The following is a 21,874-nucleotide window of genomic DNA, read 5'->3' on the forward strand; positions in this document are numbered from 1 at the left end:
TTTGTATACATAATTGCCATCTTTTTCTATGCATTATTATCGAGGGTGCCCTAACTTTTGTATCGAGTGTCATAAAAGTCCACAGCCAGAGTGGGATATGACAGTCAACAAACCACTTCATTCTTGATTGTAGTTTGGAGCTCGAGTCTAGTGATTACCACTTGTTTCGTAAGTTTAAGAGACACTTTGATGGCCAATGTTTCAAGAACGACGACTAAGTCAAAAAAGTAATGAAGCGCTTGCTCAACGGGTTGGGAGTGGAATTCTGTGACACACGATACAGAAGTTAGGGCACTCTCAACAATAATGCACAGAAAAAGATGACGATTATGTATAAAAATAGAGAAAAGTTTTTACTTTCCAACAATGTAAATTTCGATGAGAAAGACTGCTGTATATTTGTAACATTGATGGCAATTTTACTTTTTCTGCTCTTAATATTAAAGAAAAAAAAAATTCAATAAGTCTGCCTTCTAACTAGAAAATACCTCTGTTGAGTTTTATCTTAAACTTCACTGGATTTATATTCTTTTTTTCTCACTATAGGCCCAGAGCAGCAATAGGGACAGAAATTGTTCTTTGTCTTAGCTAGAGCCTTAAGAGAGCTGTTTTATGAAGAAAATTTTCTCTGTTTTAATTGCTTGTGCACCATCTTTTCATTATTCAATTTCATATTATATATTTGCAAATTTGTACAAATGCTTTTCTTATATGTATATTTATTTGTATATGGCAATAAAGATATTTATTAGATACTTTACCTTCAGTTGTTGTAATATATGCTCACTATTTACATTTTGTATTGAATTTGATGTAACAAAGCTGACACATATTGCAACAACTATTCACATATTTAGGGGCAAGTTAGAAAATATTATTCATTTAAGATATTGTTATCCTTCATCTACTATTACTTTTCCTTTTGAAATATTGATGCTAGTTTAACACTGTTCTTTTCAATTTTGAAAAAAAGTTTAATTTTTTTACAGATTTTAAAATTTTGTAATATTCAATCTTTAAGTATATTTTTCCAGGTTTTGTTAAATCTGGTATAAAATGAACTGTAATGGAATAGCATAAACTAACAAGAGAAAAATAACACCAACAGCATGATATTTAAACTAAAATTAGGTGACGTAGTCAATTGAGTTTTCTCCTGTTTCTGATTGTTTTTGTGTGTTAAGTAAATTTATCAGTTTTGAGCTTTTTTTTGGGTACCTAATTTTGTTTGTAAATTTAAAAACTAAAGCTTGATAGAAGTATCCTTTTAAAATACTGTTTAACTATTTTCTTTTTCAATTTTAAGTTGTAACTATATATACGACAACCAGGTTGGGCATGGTCAACTTTGTCATTTCATCTAATCAGTGGGTAGGTAAAATGAGTTCCAAGCATGTTTGGAAACTAACCACCTAACCAAAACATCTACTTTTACACCCCTAAGTCCTTAAACATCAAAACTGACCATGGCACAATAGGCCTTGGCCTTCATGATCTCATTTGCTATTGCACCATTAAGATTTTTTTTTTCCAGTATTCATTAAAAAACACTTATTCCATGGAATTGTTTAAAAATTCTATGAATTATAATATACCTACTATATTCTCAAAAAGAAAAATCTATCCTGCAAGTGTAACTTTAAATACCATGTTGAAAGATTTTAATTCTGAATAAGGTCAAATAGTATTTTTAACCGCAGTGGTTCAACTTGAACCATTTGTCCCAATTTAACTTTTTTTCTCGTTATTGTAAGCATCTAGTTCATTTTTCATAAATTGATTTCAGCTCTTTCACACACATTTAAAAATTTATTTAAAGTCACAAATTCATATTCTTTACATTCCAGATTAAAAATTTTCTTGTACATGTTTTAATCAACACAGAATCACACTAAAATGACCATAAATTTCCTTCTTACATCAACAAATATTCATTTATATTTTCACAATGCACTAGTGTTCTAGTTATAACATTGTACAAAACATTGAATTACCTCATTACTTTTAAGGCTATTCCCATTAAAGTGGTGATATTTACAACGCCTGGTATGTTTCTCAAAATTGCTAAATCACAATAAAATCTTGCGTTTTTCATATCATTTCTAATTTTATTACATAAATACTGACCTATATGTATGGGCTTGATAAATATCGAGCATTTGCACTAACCGTGCGTTGGCAATCCGTAACCACTTATCAGTTTTATTCACATGTTTTTGCCTGTATTTTCTGAGTTGTCTGATACTTATTTCATTTTTTTCCTGGTAAACTTAATTGCTAAAAAACTTTCCTTTTTGGTAGTTTTATTTTATTCCGAGAACTGAATTTCTAACAAAAATTATCTAAACTTTACGAAGCAAAAGCAGAAAAAATTCTCAAATCGTATATGCCCAGTAATATGTATAACATATGTCCAGTAATATGACCAAGTTTCGTTCTTGGCAGGGTATAAATATATATAAAAGTATTTTCTTTGGTACAAAGCAAAGGTAATTTTTAACAGATGGATTGAACAAGTGAAGTATCACAATTTCTGTGAGCCTAATACAGGTTTTTAGAGCAACATATATTTAAAGCAGTCAAACAAGTTCTCATTTCTGTTTCGCATATTCAAAGATTCACTTTTTCAATGTGTGCTAAAATACAAAGATTAATATATGATACAACATAGGTTTAGTATAATATAGTTTACAATTTTCATGTAAGATCGGATAGTTCCATATTTGAATTTATTAATTCAGAAAGGGCGTAAGTCCTATGGGAATCCATTGGGCTTATGCCCTTTCTGAAATAATCTATTCATTTATAATTACAGTTTGATTTGTTAGAACAAGTTCTGTTAGCATTAATGTCATTAAATTTGTATGATACTTCTTCCAAGGGAAAGAGAAATATGCAACAAAACATATTTGTTCAAATTTTCTAGCACCAACTGAGGGCTTCATCATCCAGTTTCAGCAATTGATAAGACAGAAAAACCATTTGCACTTTTGTTGAATGCAGCACCTTATGCATTGAGCATAAAATCAGGCCTGTTATTTGGAGGGGGAAAGTGCCCCCCCCCGACTTTGGGAGTTCTATATATTTGCATGAATGAATAATACAACCATTGAACATATTCAGTGACAAAATCAAGATGTTTGTTTTTTATTCATATTCTTATTCTGAATTGATGATAGAAATTTGAATTATTTTTTACTTTTTTACCAAAGTTCAAGGATTTTCATCTATTAGAATGTAGGTCAAAATAGGATTACTTGAATGTTAACCACTCTGCATACCTCAGTAGATTTTTATCTTAAAATACCAACAGGATAAGTTGGTTAACCCTTATATTCATCAAATTCAAAAGTTACAATCAGCCACTGCGCCTAACCAGACTGGTTCCAGTCTAATGATCAACCCATACCCAAATAAGGAAGTAACTTGAAATTGTCTACCAAGTAAGAATCACCCCCATCCCCCCAGTCATTAATGAAAAAAGTTGCAAACATAAAATTTATTATATGATTGAGTGAAATAACCCATGTTTTGGATGTCAGTTTTACAAATTTTGATAAATTTGAACAAACAACTTTCTTGGTCATTCTGAGCCTGGGCAAATTGTCTTTTGCAAAGTAAGTTAAAAATTACCGATAAATAGTTTCAGATAATTCTAAATCTTTGCAGCTCTATTTATGGTCCATGTGTCATTCACTTTCTTTTATTTACTTTAAAATTAAAGCATGTGATCAATATGTAAAAATGACTGGATATATTAACATGCTGACAATGCATTACAAATATTAATTTCCACCAAATGATCAATTAAATCCTATATTAATGAATATGTATTACTAATCAGAAGTGAATTACATTTATTTTGATTAATTCATATGTAATAAACGATTAAATTATGCTGATTGCAGGATGGGATATTGCAGTATTATGTCTCAAAATATAACTTTTAAACAAACTACCTATTTAAAAACATTAAAACTATCTTTAATAAAAATATCGCACTCGATGAAAAACAATTTTCTTCATTCAAAGCTTTTATCAATTTTCTATGTTTCCTACATAGATTGAACAGATATAACTTTGTTCATTCATAATAGTGCTGCAAATTTTACACGGAACAATATGTTCAATTGAGAATTACTACATTTATTGCATTAAGAAATTTTAGGACCATTTTTATCTAGATAGTGATGTATATAAAAATAGCTTGATCATAATTGCCTCAAAACAATAGCTTGCAATGTTTTTTTACCGAGTAGAAAAGTATGTAACAGTTTAAAATTTATAAGTTGAAAATGAATTTGTTATAAAACTTAGTGTACACAAAATGCTTGGAAACTCTTGTACTACAGTACGACTCCAATAAGACGAAGCATGACCTCAAGATTTTTTTTGAGGGGGGGGGGTTGCCGTAAAAGGAAGAGAGTTATTGGCAAGGGATTGAGTGGTAAAGACAGCCGTAGTACTACCGCGAATGTTATCCAATTCATAGAAGCGCTAACGCTTTTTTCCTATTTCAGCACATTTCACAAAAGGAAAATTTTTCAAGGTCATGCTTCATCTTACTGGAGCTGTACTGTGAATATTATTTCAAATTTCTTTTATTCAATGGTGAACTTATGTCTTTCTCTTCTTTAGATTATCAATTACAGTAGAAACACATTATTAAATTAAATTCTTTGCAATGGCAGCGCTTTTACTCGATACTAAAAACATCATTATCTGACCAAGAGATCAACATAATTTAAAGCGTAAAATGGTATTATACTTTCACCCACTTTTCAATTTTAATAGAACATTTGTATTTTTCAAGGGTTCTTTCGTCAAAGTAGGAAAATATTTTTAAACGTTTCGATAATACACACACCTAACTTTCGTACTACAAGCAAGACATTCACACAGCTCTTAAACAAGTTGAGGTCTGTACAATATTCATAATTTGCATACAGGGAACAATTATTGTCCCCAAAAGTGATGCCGTTCTTAAAGTAGCTCAGCTAAAAGAAAATATGACTTAGACTGAATCTCAAGGATTACTAAAAGTTCGCAAAGTTCTCATCAATATCGTTAGAGACGTGGCGAGGGAAGTCGCCTGATGCATTAGTCCGGCCATGTTCGAATTTGGAATTTCGCCCGAAGCAGCCGACTGGGCAGCTTGTACAGTTTTGGAATAGGCCACTGCCATTTCCTTGAGTTTCTCCACCAAGCTGTTGATCTGAGATGGTATCGTCATTTCAGTGACGACCAGTTCACTAACCGCAAAAATGCGGTCCAGTAGGCCTAAACAAGCAGTCAAATTCTCTTCCATTTTATCGGAAGATTCTGTTATACTTTTCACAAATAGTTTTGACGCTGTCACAAACTGCCTAGATTCGTACATCAGAGTGTCCTGGACTTTCTCCAGCTTCGTGTCACCAGGTTGTGTCTTTGGAAGACACTCGGAACACTCCTGGAGACGCGCACTGCACGCCAAGTCTAAATTCTCAATCATACCTGCTATCTCTTGCTGGGCGGACTGAAACACTGTGCTTCGTGCAAAACCGTTCTCTGTGATTTCACCATTCACGGGCTGAAGTCTACCAGTTAGTGCTTTCCTTGGCAAGGAGTAATGGTAGGACAGGAGGCGACTGATTTTCTTGCAGGCACAACCGTTAACGATGCCGTTTTTCCCGCCACTCACGCACGCTTGACATTCTTCACCAGCTTGGAACGCGTGGAATTCGCTGGACTCGTACCCATTGTATTCACCGTTGACGTAAAAGTCACTGTCATGGCCGTTCACAGTTTTGTGCGAGAAGTCGCTGTACAGATGGGAGTGGTTAAGTTTGTCATCACCGTTTTCTAACGTTACACTATGCTTGGTGGAAAATCCGTGTGCATCGGGGCCTGTTTGAATATGTCCATTTGAGTGTGAGATATTCTATAAAAAGAAAAGAAAAATGTTAAAAACAGTTGGACTCACACTTTTAAGGTTTTGTAAGCAAACAAGAAATTTTGTAAGATAAATGTTATAGTTCAAAGACAACACAATTAGGTAAAATTAGGCAAATTTTTTTCCAAACTGGATAACGTAAAAAGAACCAATTTAGCTTACTTTATTATAAAAATCTAATGATGGTGTCCAGCAGCCAATGAAATCGTTATTTTATAATCGACTTTTGAAATTTCAAGCAAAGACCAAAACAGATCAAATGCAAGTTTTCAATGGAATAAAATAAGACTGGTGTATCACAGTTACATCAATTTTTTGCGTAATATTTATGAATTTATTCAACAAAGTCAATTGAAGTAGGGTGCCCAATGGCGAGGAATATTTTGGCACAATCGCCAAATATTTGATAACTATCGTTTTATTTTAGCAGAAGCTAAATATAAGAGAACAGTCAGAATAATAGAAGTAATCAATCCCTTGAAAAACTCATCTTTCTAAGAATGAGATGGAAAAAAAATAAAAAATGTCTAAAATTTTAAAATATTTGATATTTTATATACAAAAATAATAAAGCGCTCAAATGAAATATTTTCAAAAACTAATTACATTTTTTCTTCTGTTTTCTACGATGCTAAATTTTTATTAGCACAACAACGAAGCGTGAATTTTTGAAGCACATTTCTGATTTTCAGTGCGTGAAATACGATGCCAGGAGCGTTAAAAATCATTATGCAATATATTATATCGATTTTATGATTAAAAAAATGTTTTCTCACAGTACAAAACTAAAGATTTTCATGATCATTCTACAAGGGCAAATCAAAGTCTTTTTTTTTTTGCCAAAATACAAGCAAACATATACATTCCCAGCAGTGACAGTTCCTTGAACCGTACCAGCCGTATCTGCTTTTTGCTCGGAAGAGCGGATCTGCTATCAGTCATTTAAAATGACGGTTGTTCTTCAGACGTCCACAACTTATGAGCAGCGAAGTGTTATTCGTTTTGTATGGAGCAAGGGACAAAAGCACATAGCAATTCACAATCCAGAACTTGCCCTAATAATTTTCACGTTTTTGCTCCACTAAAGAAGTTTTTGGCAGGACAGAGATTCACATGTGACGAAGAGGCCAAGAACGCGGTCTGACGGTGGTTCCACAGGCAGCCGGAAGAGCTTACCATAGGGGAATCTCTAATTTAGTGCTGCAATAAGACACATGTCTGAAAAGGTGTGGTGACTATGTGGAGGAGTAATGTAAGGTACGTAGTACACTACGTATATTAGTAAATACCTGTATTTACCTGTTTTTGGCGAATAAAAAATAGGCGCAAAGACTTTTTGATTTGCCCTCGTATGACCCGTTTGTAGCGTTCTAAATTACATTAGTAAAATATCAGTTTGAGATGATAATGACTTCATTGTTAAAGAAATAGAAAGCAAAAGTGCCGTTGCCATTAGTTTAGCTAAATTTTAACCAAATTATAATTTTCACAAATATAGAAAAAACGAAAAGATAAATGAAAAATTATGATCTTATTGGAAAAAAAATAAATAACTTTTTTTTAATACTCCCACAAGCTATCCTCCTCGGCTCAGCATGAGTTTATTGCCTAGCAGCAAGTCCTTTCAAACTATAGAAAATCGGAAAGTTTGCTATCACTCATGACTCTTCCGAAAATTACCACATTGCCTTACAAGACAACTTGCCACTTGGTTAAACACACTGATCATAATCAATCCTTTTGAAATGTACATGGTTCATTTTGAAAGTAATGCGCATGATGTTATTATGACGCGACGATCAATGGCAGCGCGGTAAAACCGGCGGGAAATGTGGTGGGGGATCTAATCTTTGAATGCAGCAGCTGGTCGTCAGTTTGCTCCGAGCAGTGTGAGCGGAAAGACGTGCCTCGGCGTGAAGTGTGTTTTCGACTTTTGTAACACCTCGCACGATAGAGCGTTTGTTTGAGCAACGATACGCCATATAGTTTTTAATGAAGCTTCAAAAGAATGCAACCGAAACATTTCAGATGCTTCAAGAGACCTGTAAGGACGATTGTATTTCCAGGTCACAGTCCGGGAGGTGGCACAAGGCGTTCAATGAGGGCCGGAAGGAGGTCGCCGACGAATCCCGTTCAGGACGCCCAAGAACGGCTAGAACCTACGAGAATGTGGATCGTGTGCGCGAAGTTTTGCATTCCGATCGTCGGTTGAGCATTCAGCAAATTGCTGATGCCCTATACTTGTCCCCATTCGTAGTACATGGAATAGTGACCCAGGTTCCGCAAATGCGCAAGTTCTGCGCGAAGTTTGTGCCGAATGTGTTGACGGAAAATCAACTTCCTGACCCAGAGCAACACCCCGTTTTTTCCCCACCCCCTTTACAGTCCCGACTCGGCTCCATGCGACTTTTTTTTTGTTTCCCCGACTCAAGTGAGTGCTGAAAGGAAAACATTGGGATACCGTGGAAAACATCCAAAACCCCAGCGTTCTATAGAGACATTCCCGTCGAGGAGTTTCAGGGTGCCTTTGGGGCGTGGCAAACACATCTCCTCAAAAGTCTTGATGCAGGAGGACAATATTTTAAGTATTTTAAACATCTGTACAAGTACGATCAATAAATCTATTTTTTCCCAGAAAATGCGCATTACTTTCATAATGAACCCCGTATCTTTAAGAGATAAACAAAATTTAGGAGATTAATTATATAGATGATTTTGAGTCCCTAGATCACAGCAAAATCGAGTCTGCAACTCAACACAAAAACTTTTTTAACTAGTACTTTATGTGAGTGTGAAAATGAAATGTGACAGAGGAATGTTCTTTTGCTTCAGTAGGGTTTGTTAGGGTAAAAAGAAACATGGCAACAAGCTATTACACTATACTTGTGATAATTGTTGAAACTAAAGTGCTGATGAGTGAAGATTAGATAAATATGGAAAAGAGATTCTGAGAGTTCAACTTGTTTCTTAGCACTAGTGTAGGTGCCACCATCGTTAGAAGATAACATTGGAAAAGAGGTTTTTCTAAGTTAAGTATTCTTACATTTTCTTCACCAGCAGGTCTACGAATGTGAAGCATTTGGCTTCAACTCGTTTTACTTGTTATGCGTAAGACTACTAAAAACATTTAGTTATAACTTTTATATTCCAAGCTATTTTTGATTTAAAATTTAATCGTTTCCGGTTTCCATTCACCCCATAAATGCTGTACTATGGGGAAAATGGAAGCAACTACGTTCTTCGTTTTTTTTTAAAGATGAACATTTTTTCCTCCACTCAGTTGTCTTTTTACTCGGATTGTTATTTGTAATGGGCCCGTACATATTATGTAGGAACTGCTGCGTTTCTTCTGATGGTGATTTTTGATAATGATGGTCTCACTCTAATGAGACTTTTTATCGAATGAAGATTTGTAGCGTCTATTGAAGCTCTTTTGGGATTGTTGTGTTTAACGTAATGGCAGTCTCCGTTCCTTTCTCCGCCAAAGAACGATACAACAAAGCACAGATAGCCCAGGCATCGTTGGCACAATCTGACGAAATCAGAAGCTTAAGGCAAAAGTTGACTTTTTTTCAGATTTGCCGACCTTATGGAATACTTAAAGATATCCTTTTCTACACTTATTCCTGATTTATATTCTGCATTTTTTGTATATTTTAACTGTTTAACCGCTTCGTCTATTGACGAACAACCTGAATTTATTGACAAAATCGACATTAACACGCGCGAAGTCATGCGAGTAAAAGCGAGATAACGCGTAAATGCACTGTGGTTAAAACTCAACATTAAAGCTTGTACCTGACTAGTCTTTTCTTTTGGTGTGTTTGAGGAAGATGAGGACTTAGAAACTTGCTCTGCATGTATCCCTGAGTATGGCGAGCCGCTAGGCGACTCTGTCTGCGATTCCAGAAAATGTATAGGGTGGTCATTGCAGCTGACATCGGGAATAATCGAATTCCGCTTCACCCTTGGTGGTGGCTGAGGTCTCCAGGACTTGTCCTTATCCTCAGTCTGACCATTCTGCATTCCATCTTGATCCTCCCCGAACCTTTCAAGAACTGGCTTGTTCTCTCTAACCGGCGTGACCAACGAGGCCAGGGAGGGTCGATCAGTAGAGTGGTCAACCACCTGCGGTACTCCTGTTCGACGAGGTATGGTGCAGAACTTGCTGACCGAATTTATAGAGTCGTTGTAGCGAGCTCCGTCGTGGGCCATCATGCGCCGAATTTCCTCCGCCGCCTGGCGGAACCTGGCAAGGACCCTGTTCTGTTCTTCCACTGCTCTGGTGGAACTAGGAGGTGGAGGGGGAATGATATAGGCTGAAAGATCGTCTTCGGCTGGAGCAGGCATGGAGGTCTGTTCCGTTGAGGCTGAGAAAACGATACCATCAGGCTCTTCCTGTTCCTCCGCAGGTTGATCTATGAAGATAAAACACGAAATCTTTAACAAAGAGAAAAGTACACTACTTTATTATCCTACAAATCCCTGCTTTTTATGACGTTAATTATGTTTCACAACAGTTAACAAGAAAGTTTGTTTTTACTGTTTACAGGGTGCGGAGAAAGTTCCCCCAATTTTATTAGATATTTCAATTGGTTGTAAATAACACATAATTCAACAAATTAAGAAGTTAAAAAAATAAAAACTCTTTATTGAAACAATAATAATAACATAAAACAAAAAAAAATTATAACAATTGTTCAAAATTGGCTCCTTGGGCTTCAATACATTTATGGAGCCGCAGTCTGAAATTGCCGACAATGCTCGCGCACGCACCCACCGTTATCTCATTCCAGGCATTTTGCAGTGGCTGGACGACCATTCCGTGGACAGTCGGCAGTCCCCCCAGTCTCCTTGTAGCGTTTCACAGCAGCATAGACTGTTTTACTCTTGAATTCAGTCGTTCGAATAATATCGGCTGTTTTCTTTCCCTTTCTTCATTCCCTTTTTGGTAATTCAACGACAGTAACACGCATTTTTTCACGATTCATAACTCACTAACTCAATGAAATAACAAAGAACAAATGATTAAACCTCAAATACCTTTAATGCCAATAAACAATATGTGCCAAATAAATCGCCAACATACGATTTTAACGCCAAAAAACGTTTTAAACAAAATTGTGGAAACTTTCTCCGCACTCTGTATTTACTGGAGAACAATGCGCAAATAACCGACTGCTACAATGCCTGAAAGAACTACTTCAGTTGGAATGGTAAAAATCTTCAGATGTCAATTAAGTTGGATACAATTAAGCTGTTGAATACGTTATTCTATGGACATTTAGAAGACACTTAAAACGACAACTCAAATAGATGTGGTGAATTTCAGTCTAGTGAGTATTTACAGAGAAACGACGCATGTTTTTCGAAAGGTATTAAGAAACGTGAACATGCTTCTTTAAACATTAAAAATCATTAATTTAAATTAAAAACAAAAATTTTGTTCTGCTTTAAGTGACAAGAAAAAGCATATCCTTCTGCTATTCTTTCATTTCTAAATGGATGTAATTCTGCAGTGAAGATGCTATTCAGTGGCTCTCATTTAACAATCATGCTTCTAAGAGTATAATTTTTTTTTAGTTAGAGGTTCAAACTTATATGATGGTCAAAATTAAACTTACCAAACTCAGAGGGCCATGCAAGGCGTTTTATAGGTTATAATGACAGGAAATTTGGACGACAAAAAAGATCCTACACTCTAGATTAGTTGAATAACAAAATTAGAACAAAAAATTCAACAGGCGGGGCTGACGAACACATTACGTCACTGAACCACTTTCCCCGGTACTTTGTGTTGATAAAAGCAAGTTAGTTAAGAGTTATTAATTGAATTATTTGATAATGTTCATTAACGACCACATTATACATAAAAGAGAATGAGAAGTACTGTGACAACATTAATTTTTAGAAATTACATAAAATGGGATAAAGATTAAGGATGAAACTGAATGCGACTTTCTCAGACTGTCATTATATCCAATTTTCTTCTTAAATCGTTGGTCGCTGTATTGACATTTTTGCATTTTTTTTTCAAGAATTAATGTTTTTAACTTCGTTTGAAAAGCAGCAGGTCGGATCGGACTCGGACCCAGAAGTTCCCGTTTTCAAACATTTACACAACCAGTTTTCTCACGAGAAAATAATATTCCGAAAGAACTAAACAAATAAAAACATCTCCCCTTCCCCCTACCCCCCCCCCCCAAAAAAAAAGGGAGAAAAGAAAGAACGTTTTTTCATTGAAATTTATATTACAGGTTCATTTGAAACTCCTTCCTGAACCTATATGTCCTGGTTATACTGAAAGGGTTGGATCGTTAGTAATAATTGTATATATTCTTAAATAAAGACTCATGATAGCAGAGGAATAGCACTACATGTTACAGAGTACTATTCTTGATCAAAGCTCCCATGTCAAATTGTAATGTTTCTGGCAAAGAAACCAATTTAATGTCAAATAGCAAATACACGTTTAAAGGTTGACCAAATGCATATTCTGAAAAACTCTGAACAAAATAATGTAAAACTGAAATGCATAATGCAAAGAGCTCGAAAACACTGAAAAAACTAAAGCGTATTATAATGTACGTAGATTGTTAAATTTGTTGTTTTATTGAAAAACAAATTATACATTGTTGAAATCATACCTTTTTCGTTTTGAATGTCATAAATATCCCTCCTCTGTCCCGTCTCCTGATCAAGAAAGCACTTATTGTCATCGGGAGTGACACAACAGAAGTCAACATCATCAGCCGACGGGGGCGGGATGATTGTCAAGTCGATGATGTCGGGGTCCAGACACAAAGTGTTCTCTTCAAACGGCAGGGAGGTGGACGTCTGGAGCTGCCTCAACAACTCTTCGATGTCGTCTGTCTCCTGATCAATCAACAGGTGCGGGCTGTGCAGGCCGAAGCTGGAGCACATCTTCTTGAGGTTGTCTTCCGGGTCGTCCGTGGACAGCATGTTCACATGGGTGGGACTGTTGGTCGGCGTGCTTTCCGCTTCGCTCTCCGAGGGAAGAGCGTTATATTCTTCTCCACCGACGTGACGCGGAATGAAGAGCAGCGAATCATTGGATTTGAGTCCGAGATCGCGTGGTTGTTCCGTTTCGTCGCTCTGTAAATACAGCTGCGCGTCGTTCACGATCCTGCTCATCTCTGTGACTCGACTCACGACGTCGCTACTCTCGTTCTCCTCCACCTCTTCCAGCAGTTCCAGGGACATGACGCTGTGCAAGTCGATTCCAGCTGCCGAGTCGTACGTCTGGAGACGCGAAGCCACGACGTCCGACTGTCCAGCTAGTTCCTGCGATGCCGGGTCGTCCTGACTCGAAATGAAGTCAATGTCTGCTAAGGAATCTTTCCTCTGGCAGATCCCTTCACCGTTCGTTTCCGAATCTTTTCTCGGACTGCTGTCTCTCGGCAAGCCAAGACATAAGGGTAGAGATGTAATGGAAGCCACCAGGGCCTGCATTTCATTCATGTTGTGATCCACCGAGCTAGGACTCGTCGCTATACTGAACTGATCTCGAGAGTTGCTTCTAGAGAGGCGACGTTCCTAAAAAGAAAAATTTCGAATTAGCTTAAAATAACTATTCTGGAAGAATCCTCAAATAGCATTAAAAAGTCGCTGCTTATTAGAGACATTTAAAAAAAAAAAAACGAACTGAAAGGATGAAATTTTGTTGATCGAATACTATAACGACTAATCATTAAATCCCTAACTCTAACTTCATCCACTTCCCTCTTTTTTTATTGAAATGTGACCGAAATGATCTTCACAATAAAGAAAAAAAAATCTAACTTTACACTTACGTGTTCAATAATTTAACCATTTAAATTGTTATTAAACTTAGACGTAAGTTCGAATGTACATATACATTCTTACAAAAATTACCAAACATATGTACTAACTTTGAACTCTGACATTCTTAAAATATGACTCAAATATACGAAATCCAAATACAAAATAATGTAAAAGATATGCAAATTACCTTGATTCGAACTTTTAACCAGTGTCGCTTACGTATTACAGACTTTTAAAATCAAAATTTAAAATTTTATTGATGCAACACTTTTCATACAAAGCTTAAACCGTTATGGAAAATGTTTTCCCCAGACAACGCGAAGTACATTAACGCGGCATTAACTTGTTCACTTGCCTCAGAAAAGAATAACCAAATCTATTTATACTTCATTTTTCGTTAAAATTTCAAGGCCAATTTGCAACACATGATACTGAAACACTATTTCGATATCACTTCAATTAAAAATAAATACTGCTAAAACGTCAAATTCCTTTGAAATCTTGGTTTCAAGATATAATATTATCACTTATAGACACGAAATGGAATTTCTTTTTCTAGTGAAATATGCGTTGTCATGAGTGTATACTGGCTAGAATTAAAATATCTCAGATGCAGCGTTGTTTTGTGTAGACCATAGATAAAGTAAAAGTAAAACGTGGGATTAAGCTATTTTCCGGGAATACATTTTGCCTCTAAATTGTGTGTTACTACATAATTAGATTTCATATACAAAACGTTGTTGCAAAAAGCAACAGCGATTGTAATGGAGCTTAATCAGCAACCGCAATGCTGCTGGCTCCATTAGATGCTATATATTGAATGCTTAAAATTTTTCTTAAACTCTTCGGCAAAATTTTGAGGGGTGTTAGATGGGACGAGATAAGAAGCAAGAATCATGCAGGAACACATGGTCGCAAACACCTTTTGACGCGCTACATGCACACAAAGCTAGAAACTGATGGATGCAAAACAGGTCACAAATTTATATTACTCAAAGACGTTTTACACACATTTTACCATTTTTGCTTCTAAGAAGGGTTTAAGACAGTTGTTACAAGTTACGGTCTGTAGAGACTAAGACATGCGTCGCAATAAAGGCACAGTGATCGATTAAAATTTGTCAAAATGGCTCGTTATTGCGACAGTAAGATAAAAAACTGTCATTGCAACGCATAGATTAAGCTTCAGGCCGCAAATTCCAACAACTGCTTTAAATCTTTTTTAAAAAATAAAATGTTGTGTAAAATAGTTTGTATGTATTAAATTTTGTGATCTGTTTTGCATCCATCATTTTCTAGCTTTGTGTGCAGGTAGCACATCAGTATTGCGTTTGTGACCGTATGTTCTTACAATGTTCTTTCTTCTTATTCCTCCCTCCCTCCGCCGCTAATTCCCCTTAAAGTTTTGCCCACGACTTTTGATTCATCCTGTAGTTAGCAGAATTGGCGTATGCCATGGTTGGAGCAATATTGCTTGTCCTTTTCGCTGGTTTCTCTCTTTCTGACACAGAAAAATATTGAAGTTTGAAAAACCGAACATTCCGTTATAACTTACTATTCTGACTTGCATACCATTCATCTCAACAAGCGACACTTGGAAGCAACTGAAAATGATCCCTGTTTATATTTCCCGATTTTCTTGAAGGCAGGCAATAAAGAGGTTGCACTTGAATCTAGTTAGATATGCAAATTTACAGGAACTGGACTGCTAATAATAAATCTGCTCTGGAATCTCACTCACGGATTCACGCCATGTACGCTCAATCACACTCACGTAGCGATATCGTGAAACGAACTTAGCGATCGTTGAAACTAAGGCTGCACAAACCATTGAATATACGCAGAAAAAAGATTGAAAATGATAAAGGATAAAAATTGAAAAAAAAAAAAATAGTTTAAAAACCTAAAAAAAAACACGCTTTCGTAGCAAAATGAACTAAAAAGTGAAAAATAATCTTTGGATGATAGTAGTTGACTAATCACTAAATTTTAATGTAATACAAAAAACCGCGAGGTGCTGTCTATTTCCATTTTCATGGACAACAAATGGAAGAAAGTCAAGACAACTGATAAGAAGCCCCCACGCTTTTTTGTATTACATTAAAATTAAGTGATTAGTCAACTACTATCATCCAAAGATTATTTTTCACTTTTCAGTTCATTTTGCTACGAAAGCGTGTTTTTTTAGTTTTTTAAACTATTATTTTATTTTCTTCTTTTTAGTTTAACTTGTTTCACGAGAAAATATTCATTTCAACATTCTTCAAAATCTTTTATATTCATGAAATTGCCCAAAAAACAAAGCGACAAAAGGTCTCGGGTGGCATTCGAAACGTGGTCTCTCGAACTCCAAAAAGAGCAACTGTACCCCTTATAAAGTGTAATAGCCGAGCTCTAAAAACATTCAACTTCGCTGATAAATTACCTGTGGAGTAAATTGTCTAATCCAGCTAATCCATCTCAGTCATCGATGTATGTGTGCGGAAATCATATCTACATTACTTTGAAAATTTGAGATACATTTGAATAAAAGTTTTGTTCAACAATGGTCTGATCAGCAATGAATTTCGAATTGAAGGCTCACCTAAATTTTGGCATGAAATTAGTTAAAAACAATTATATTTCATGATCTAACTACCTTGGAACATTGGGACAAATTTTGTCTGATGCAGAAAAATTAAAGGTTTTTATAGATATTTTTATATAATTTTTGCGAGCATTTTAAAAGTATTTTTTAAAATTTTTTTCCTTTTTCACATTGTTGGAGTTATGCCAAAATATTGATTAAAATTGGAGGAAACTAACAATTAAAAGAGTTAATTAATTAATTTGATTATAGAATATTGCATTGTCATCGGGTCTGAGGTAGCGTGCCAAATTTCAAAAGAATCCGATCGCAGGAAGTGGGTGAAATTTGAGCTGCAAGATTCCGTTACAAGATACATACATACAGGCGAAGCTAATAAAAGCGTTTTAAAAAATTATTAACTGAAAATCAGTTGAAAATGCTTAGTATTAGAAATGCTAGCTCGCTATTTTGAAATGCCGAACTTTGCAATTGGCATTACACTTGGAGATCATCTTATTCAAGCTTGGTACATTACACACCATTCAAGCATTTAAAACCTCCACAGATGATTCAGCTATGATTATTTTATAGTATCTTAAAATCACAGGAAACGTTAATGAACAATGATCGTTTTCAAACAATATTCATTTTTCATATAGAACTTCGCTTCTCTATTTTGAAAGTGCTTTCGCGCCTGTTTATAGCAAAGTCGAATAACCAAATTTAAGTTTCGTTATGGCCATAATTTAGTAGATTGACATCGCATATTTTGCATATTGGCGTATGTTCTCGGGAAAAATTTTGCAAATCCGGCACGACCAATGCGAAGACGGGCCGTTATAACTTGTTATTCTCTCGCGATCTTTGATGACTTGAATAGTTAAAAAGGACGGCGTTTTCTACAAAAAGATATGAGATGTGCTGTTGAATGAAAATACATCAAAAAAGGAGCTTCGTTGTCTTAAGCAGTATTTTAGTTACCAATAAAAGTTGGTCTCTTTTGTTAGCCGTCTTTTCATCCAGAATCTTCCTAAATGAAAATCTTTAAAATCCTGAAACAAGTGTCATTGATACTTGTGCGATTTGAACGCAATTCTCAAACTTTGTTTGAAAGTTGTAACTAGATATCTAAATATTTTTACATTTTTTTTTTAATGATGTTTTACTAATCACACCAAAGCAAACATTTTGTTTGAAACGATAGTTATTTCAACAATTACTAACTTATTCCATTCGTTAACTTTGATTGTTTTTAAACGTATACCTTTTTTTTCTTCTTAAGTACAATTTTTCCTACTCTAAAAGTCTTCATTTAGATTGTGTTTAACACAGAACCGATTAAATTCATACAAGTGTTACCAGGCAATAGGCTCAATAAGCACACACAATATGTAGAACGAAGCTTATAGCACTACTATTGCTATAAAAATAATCTGAAGTCTATTCTTTTTGCAAAAGAAATGGACCAATGTCCGTTTCATTTGAAACCGTCTGGACAAAGACCCCTTGGGATAAGGCAATGCAATTAGTTTACTTACCTCGCAGGGGATGTATGGGGGTGGTGGGATAGAGAGATCGATCGTTCTGACCGTTTGCTTCTGGGGTGAGTTGGAAGGGCAATAGTTCCAGGGTGAGTCCTGTACAATGTGACGGCCGTGGTAGCTTGGCACTGGGAAGAAAGAAACCAACGGACTTTAAATATCGTACAACCAAAAGATTTTAAATGTAGTACAGTATAAAAAAGATCAAATATGCTTTGTAATAAAATGTGGTTTAAATAAAAAAGAAAAAAAAACTAAAATACAGGCGTCCCTCGTACAACACGGTTAATTCGTTCCGTGTAGTATCGAAACCGTGTTATGCGAGGCTTTTAAAGATAACTTTTTAACTTATTTTTTACATTAATTAATCATGTACGTAGTAAAAATCATGTCAATATGTATCGTGTTGTATCGAAACCGTATTATGTCGAAACAGTGTTATACGAGTCTTAGAAATAATTTGAATCAGGGGTTGTGTACCATGTTGTATCGAAACCAATTTTCATAAAAACAAAGTAAAAACTTAGTCGAGTTACTTATTTTATGAAACATTAATAGAATGCAATAAACAAAAATGAAGTTCCACCTTTTTTTAGACATAACTTTCGTGTTATATCAAAACCATGAAGTATTAAATTCAAATTTCGCACCAGTGTAATATTAATCGCAAATTTGGTACTGTGTAATATCGAAACCGTATTGTATAAGTACCATGCTCTTTGAGGGCACTGTAAAGCACTGATTGTCCAGAAAATGCAACAAATAGTCCAAGGCCACAACGGAGCCCCATCATTGGCGCCGACTCCATGGGGCCTGAGTGGGCCCGAGCCCCCTCAAAAATATTTTTGAGGGGGCAGAGTCCCCCCCCCCCAATAAATCAAGAAAATTATTAGTTACATTATGCTTTCTAAACTCATAAATTTATCTTTTATTTTCCTTGTTTGAAGATAGTTTACCTAGTAAAATACATTCAGTAATGAGTGAAAACAAATAATTATTACGGTTGTGTAAGCACGTTAACTGAAAAAGAGTGGTGTGAATAATGATAGTGTTACAGTGCTGCGAGTACAGTAAAAATTTGTCCCAGTGCGCGAACTTTACGGGTCAAGTCAGTTGCCGGTGGGCAGCGCTGCGGCGCGCTCACCTAAGTGTTGCTGATCCGCAAAAAATATATGAGAGTTTGATTCGTATATAAAATGGGAGGCGTGATAGTTTTGAACACTTTTGGGAATTGTGTTTAAAAGAAAACCTTCACAAAATGATGATCCTTTCCCTTCCTCGGAATCGACGTATACCAAAGAAGTGACAACATCGAAGGCAGCTCACCACACACTTTCAAAATCCAAAATACAGTTGACTCCCGCTACTTACGCGAAATGGCTATAACGCGATTTTTTCTCCAGTATTCAGACCCAACGCGAATTCCTCACCCGCAACACGAAAATTCTTGGAAGGAAATCGTGGTGTGTTCGTATCGGCTTTGTTTTTGGCAACTAAAAAATTTTTTTCTTATGAATGGATCTTTATCCTTTTAGCATCGCTGAGAGAAGAAGTTACCTTTTCATTTTAAATGCGAAAGTTAATGAAATTTAATACACTTAAGAGCGCTGTTTCATCTAAAGTTTGTGAAGATAAAAAGAGAAAGTTTCTGACAATTAAAGAAAAGCTAGAGTTTCTTGAAAAGCTGAAACTCAACTAAAAAATGCGTTGAAGGTAGCACGAGAATTAGGTATGAGTGAATATTCCATACATACAATTACAAGTCAAGAAAAGGAAATCCGTCAAAATTCACCGAGTAGTGTCTTAGTAAAATGCAAAAACTTATGAAAATGGAAACTGCTCATGTATTGTGTACAAATATCATTAATGGATCGACTGTACAGTACAACTAAAGATGCATTTGCTTTTCTTAGTATATACTGTGTCTACCGTACACAGGTTTATTTTTTCTTTCTTTCCCGTTGATAATTTTGTACATCGTAGCAGTATTTTATGTTGAATAAAACGGTTTTTTTTGAAAACAAGTAAAAAAGTAAAACATTCTGTTCTTTATGTAAGAAACAGTAATGTACAGTTAGTTAAGAGATGGTTTTTAACGGTTTGAGGGGATGTTTAAAAGTGTCTAAAATAATTGGGTACATTTATTAAAAAAATTTACACATACCGTTTTCCACAACGCGGAATAACGACTAACGCGAGGGGTCTTTGAATGCATCCCTCGCGTAAGTCGGGACAGACTGTACTACAAGGCAATATACATTGAGGTTTGTAAAATACAGTGATCTCTCGCTTATACGCGACCTCTGTTATACGCGTTTTTCACTTATGCGCGTTTTTCTCACGGGCCCGGCCAGCGATATAGGAAAACAATGTTAACTCTTGTTCATTTATACGCGCAACCTAAAATGCACCTTTCACTTATGCGCGATGAAATTCTTTCAAGTTTTAGTTAAATCGCCTATTCACGCTTTGCTTATCGAAAGATTTGTACCCTTCTTGATGTCTCTTGGGATGCTTTCACACACCTTTATTCCAATGTTCAAAACGTTTCCAAGAACGCGTTTTTTTTTTGTGATTGACATCGAGAGGGGAGAACGGGTTACATGCGAAAAGGTTGACCTTTCTAAAAGTCGTGGTGAAGCGTAAAGCATTGACATAGCCTATCGAGGATTTTTTGTTTCCTCACAGACTATGACACTGATCACGCAAGTTTTTAGGTTTTGTGGAATTCGCTTACATACTGTACAGTGTATAAAAAATGACAAAACGTGAAAATTCAAATTTTACATTTTTATTAAATTACAATGCATAAATGGAAATTATGTGCGTATTCATTAGTATCAGTAGTGTACTATTAGTATTACTATAACTGTTGATATCTTACTGTATTTAAGCTTATTTTTGGGGGTTTTCATTTATGCGCGAATCTTACTTGTGGGCGAAAATTTCGTTGTCCCCTTTGGTCGCGTATAAGTGAGAGGTCACTGTAGTGCAATTTTGCATTATTGGGCGATTTACATCAACTAGACGCACACAGGTCATTGCAGTTGAACAAGAGTGCATGCTTTTATTAAACAGAGGTGAAACACTTTGAAAAATCAACTGAGTTTTTCAAAAATGACAGACACTGAGAGACTGCGTTTACACTTGAATATGTTAGCCGATATCACTAATGAAAAACCACTGGTCTTAAAAAGCATGCATAAATTAAATAACCTTTTTACAAAAATACTGTGTGTGTTTGTATTTATTTTTTCCGTTTTTCAAAGCCAAAAAATATGTGTCGGGCTTGTCGACTTTTCGGGGTTCTAATGTTGATTGTATGACTTTCTAATGCTTTAAAAAACTTTAAAACTCACTATTTTTCATCTCAAATTTAGACAATTTCCTGCAGCATGCCCCCCCCCCCCCAATATTTTTTAAGTCGGCGTCTCTGGGAGTGCCCTTTAATGTAATTCAAGCGCCCTACCTTTTCCATGCCTAGCTACGGCACTGCAAGACTCCCCATAAAATAGAACAGAAAAATGTCTTTTACTAAGACAAGTGGCATGATCTAGTTGAACCAGAAAAATTTGTATACCAATTTTTGGATTGTTTTACTTTGAAAACGCCATGCCACATACTGTTTGTTTTTTTAAATTATACACACCAGAAAATACGTAAATTGGCATTTTCAAGGCACAAAAATCGACCTTTATTTGTGTGTGTGGGGGGGGGACAGACTTCCGTGGGATTACATAACCCCCTAAACCCCCGGTGATGACTGGCCCAGCCCCCCAGTAATTTTTGCAAGTCGGCGCCCATGAGCCCCATCATTACTGCTAAAAGTGCTCAACATATAACAACGAAGTCATGAGTTTATTTGCACTTTTCTTACGTGATTTTTTTTTTCTTTTTAATCATATTGCAGTTAGCCATTAAAATACAGATCAAACCGAAGTTCAATGCGACTCAAATTTAAAAAAAAAGTACCAAATATTAAGACATGAATATTATGAATAAATGACAGAAATGATGGATAAAAAT

General features: G+C 35.6%; 2 protein-coding genes across 2 annotated transcripts in view; one reads left to right on the forward strand and one right to left on the reverse strand.

The window, feature by feature from the left end:
* The window catches only part of LOC129225295 (AN1-type zinc finger protein 2A-like), a 37,443-nt gene extending 36,706 nt beyond the window's left edge, over positions 1-737 (forward strand). Inside the window, exon 9 of the mRNA XM_054859884.1 lies at positions 547-737. Within this exon, the coding sequence (XP_054715859.1) occupies positions 547-588 (42 nt within the window). The 3' untranslated portion in view covers positions 589-737. The remainder of the gene's footprint in view (positions 1-546) is intronic.
* A 1,052-nt stretch (positions 738-1,789) lies between these two features.
* The window catches only part of LOC129224544 (uncharacterized), a 380,265-nt gene continuing 360,180 nt past the window's right edge, over positions 1,790-21,874 (reverse strand). The window contains exons 15-18 of the mRNA XM_054859020.1: positions 17,846-17,976; positions 12,580-13,489; positions 9,731-10,350; positions 1,790-5,920 (exon numbers count right to left, since the gene is read on the reverse strand). Coding sequence (XP_054714995.1) covers positions 5,027-5,920; positions 9,731-10,350; positions 12,580-13,489; positions 17,846-17,976 — 2,555 coding nt within the window. The 3' untranslated portion in view covers positions 1,790-5,026. The remainder of the gene's footprint in view (positions 5,921-9,730; positions 10,351-12,579; positions 13,490-17,845; positions 17,977-21,874) is intronic.

Source organism: Uloborus diversus, chromosome 6 (assembly GCF_026930045.1).
Source record: "Uloborus diversus isolate 005 chromosome 6, Udiv.v.3.1, whole genome shotgun sequence".
In the NCBI taxonomy this organism is placed as follows: domain Eukaryota; kingdom Metazoa; phylum Arthropoda; class Arachnida; order Araneae; family Uloboridae; genus Uloborus; species Uloborus diversus.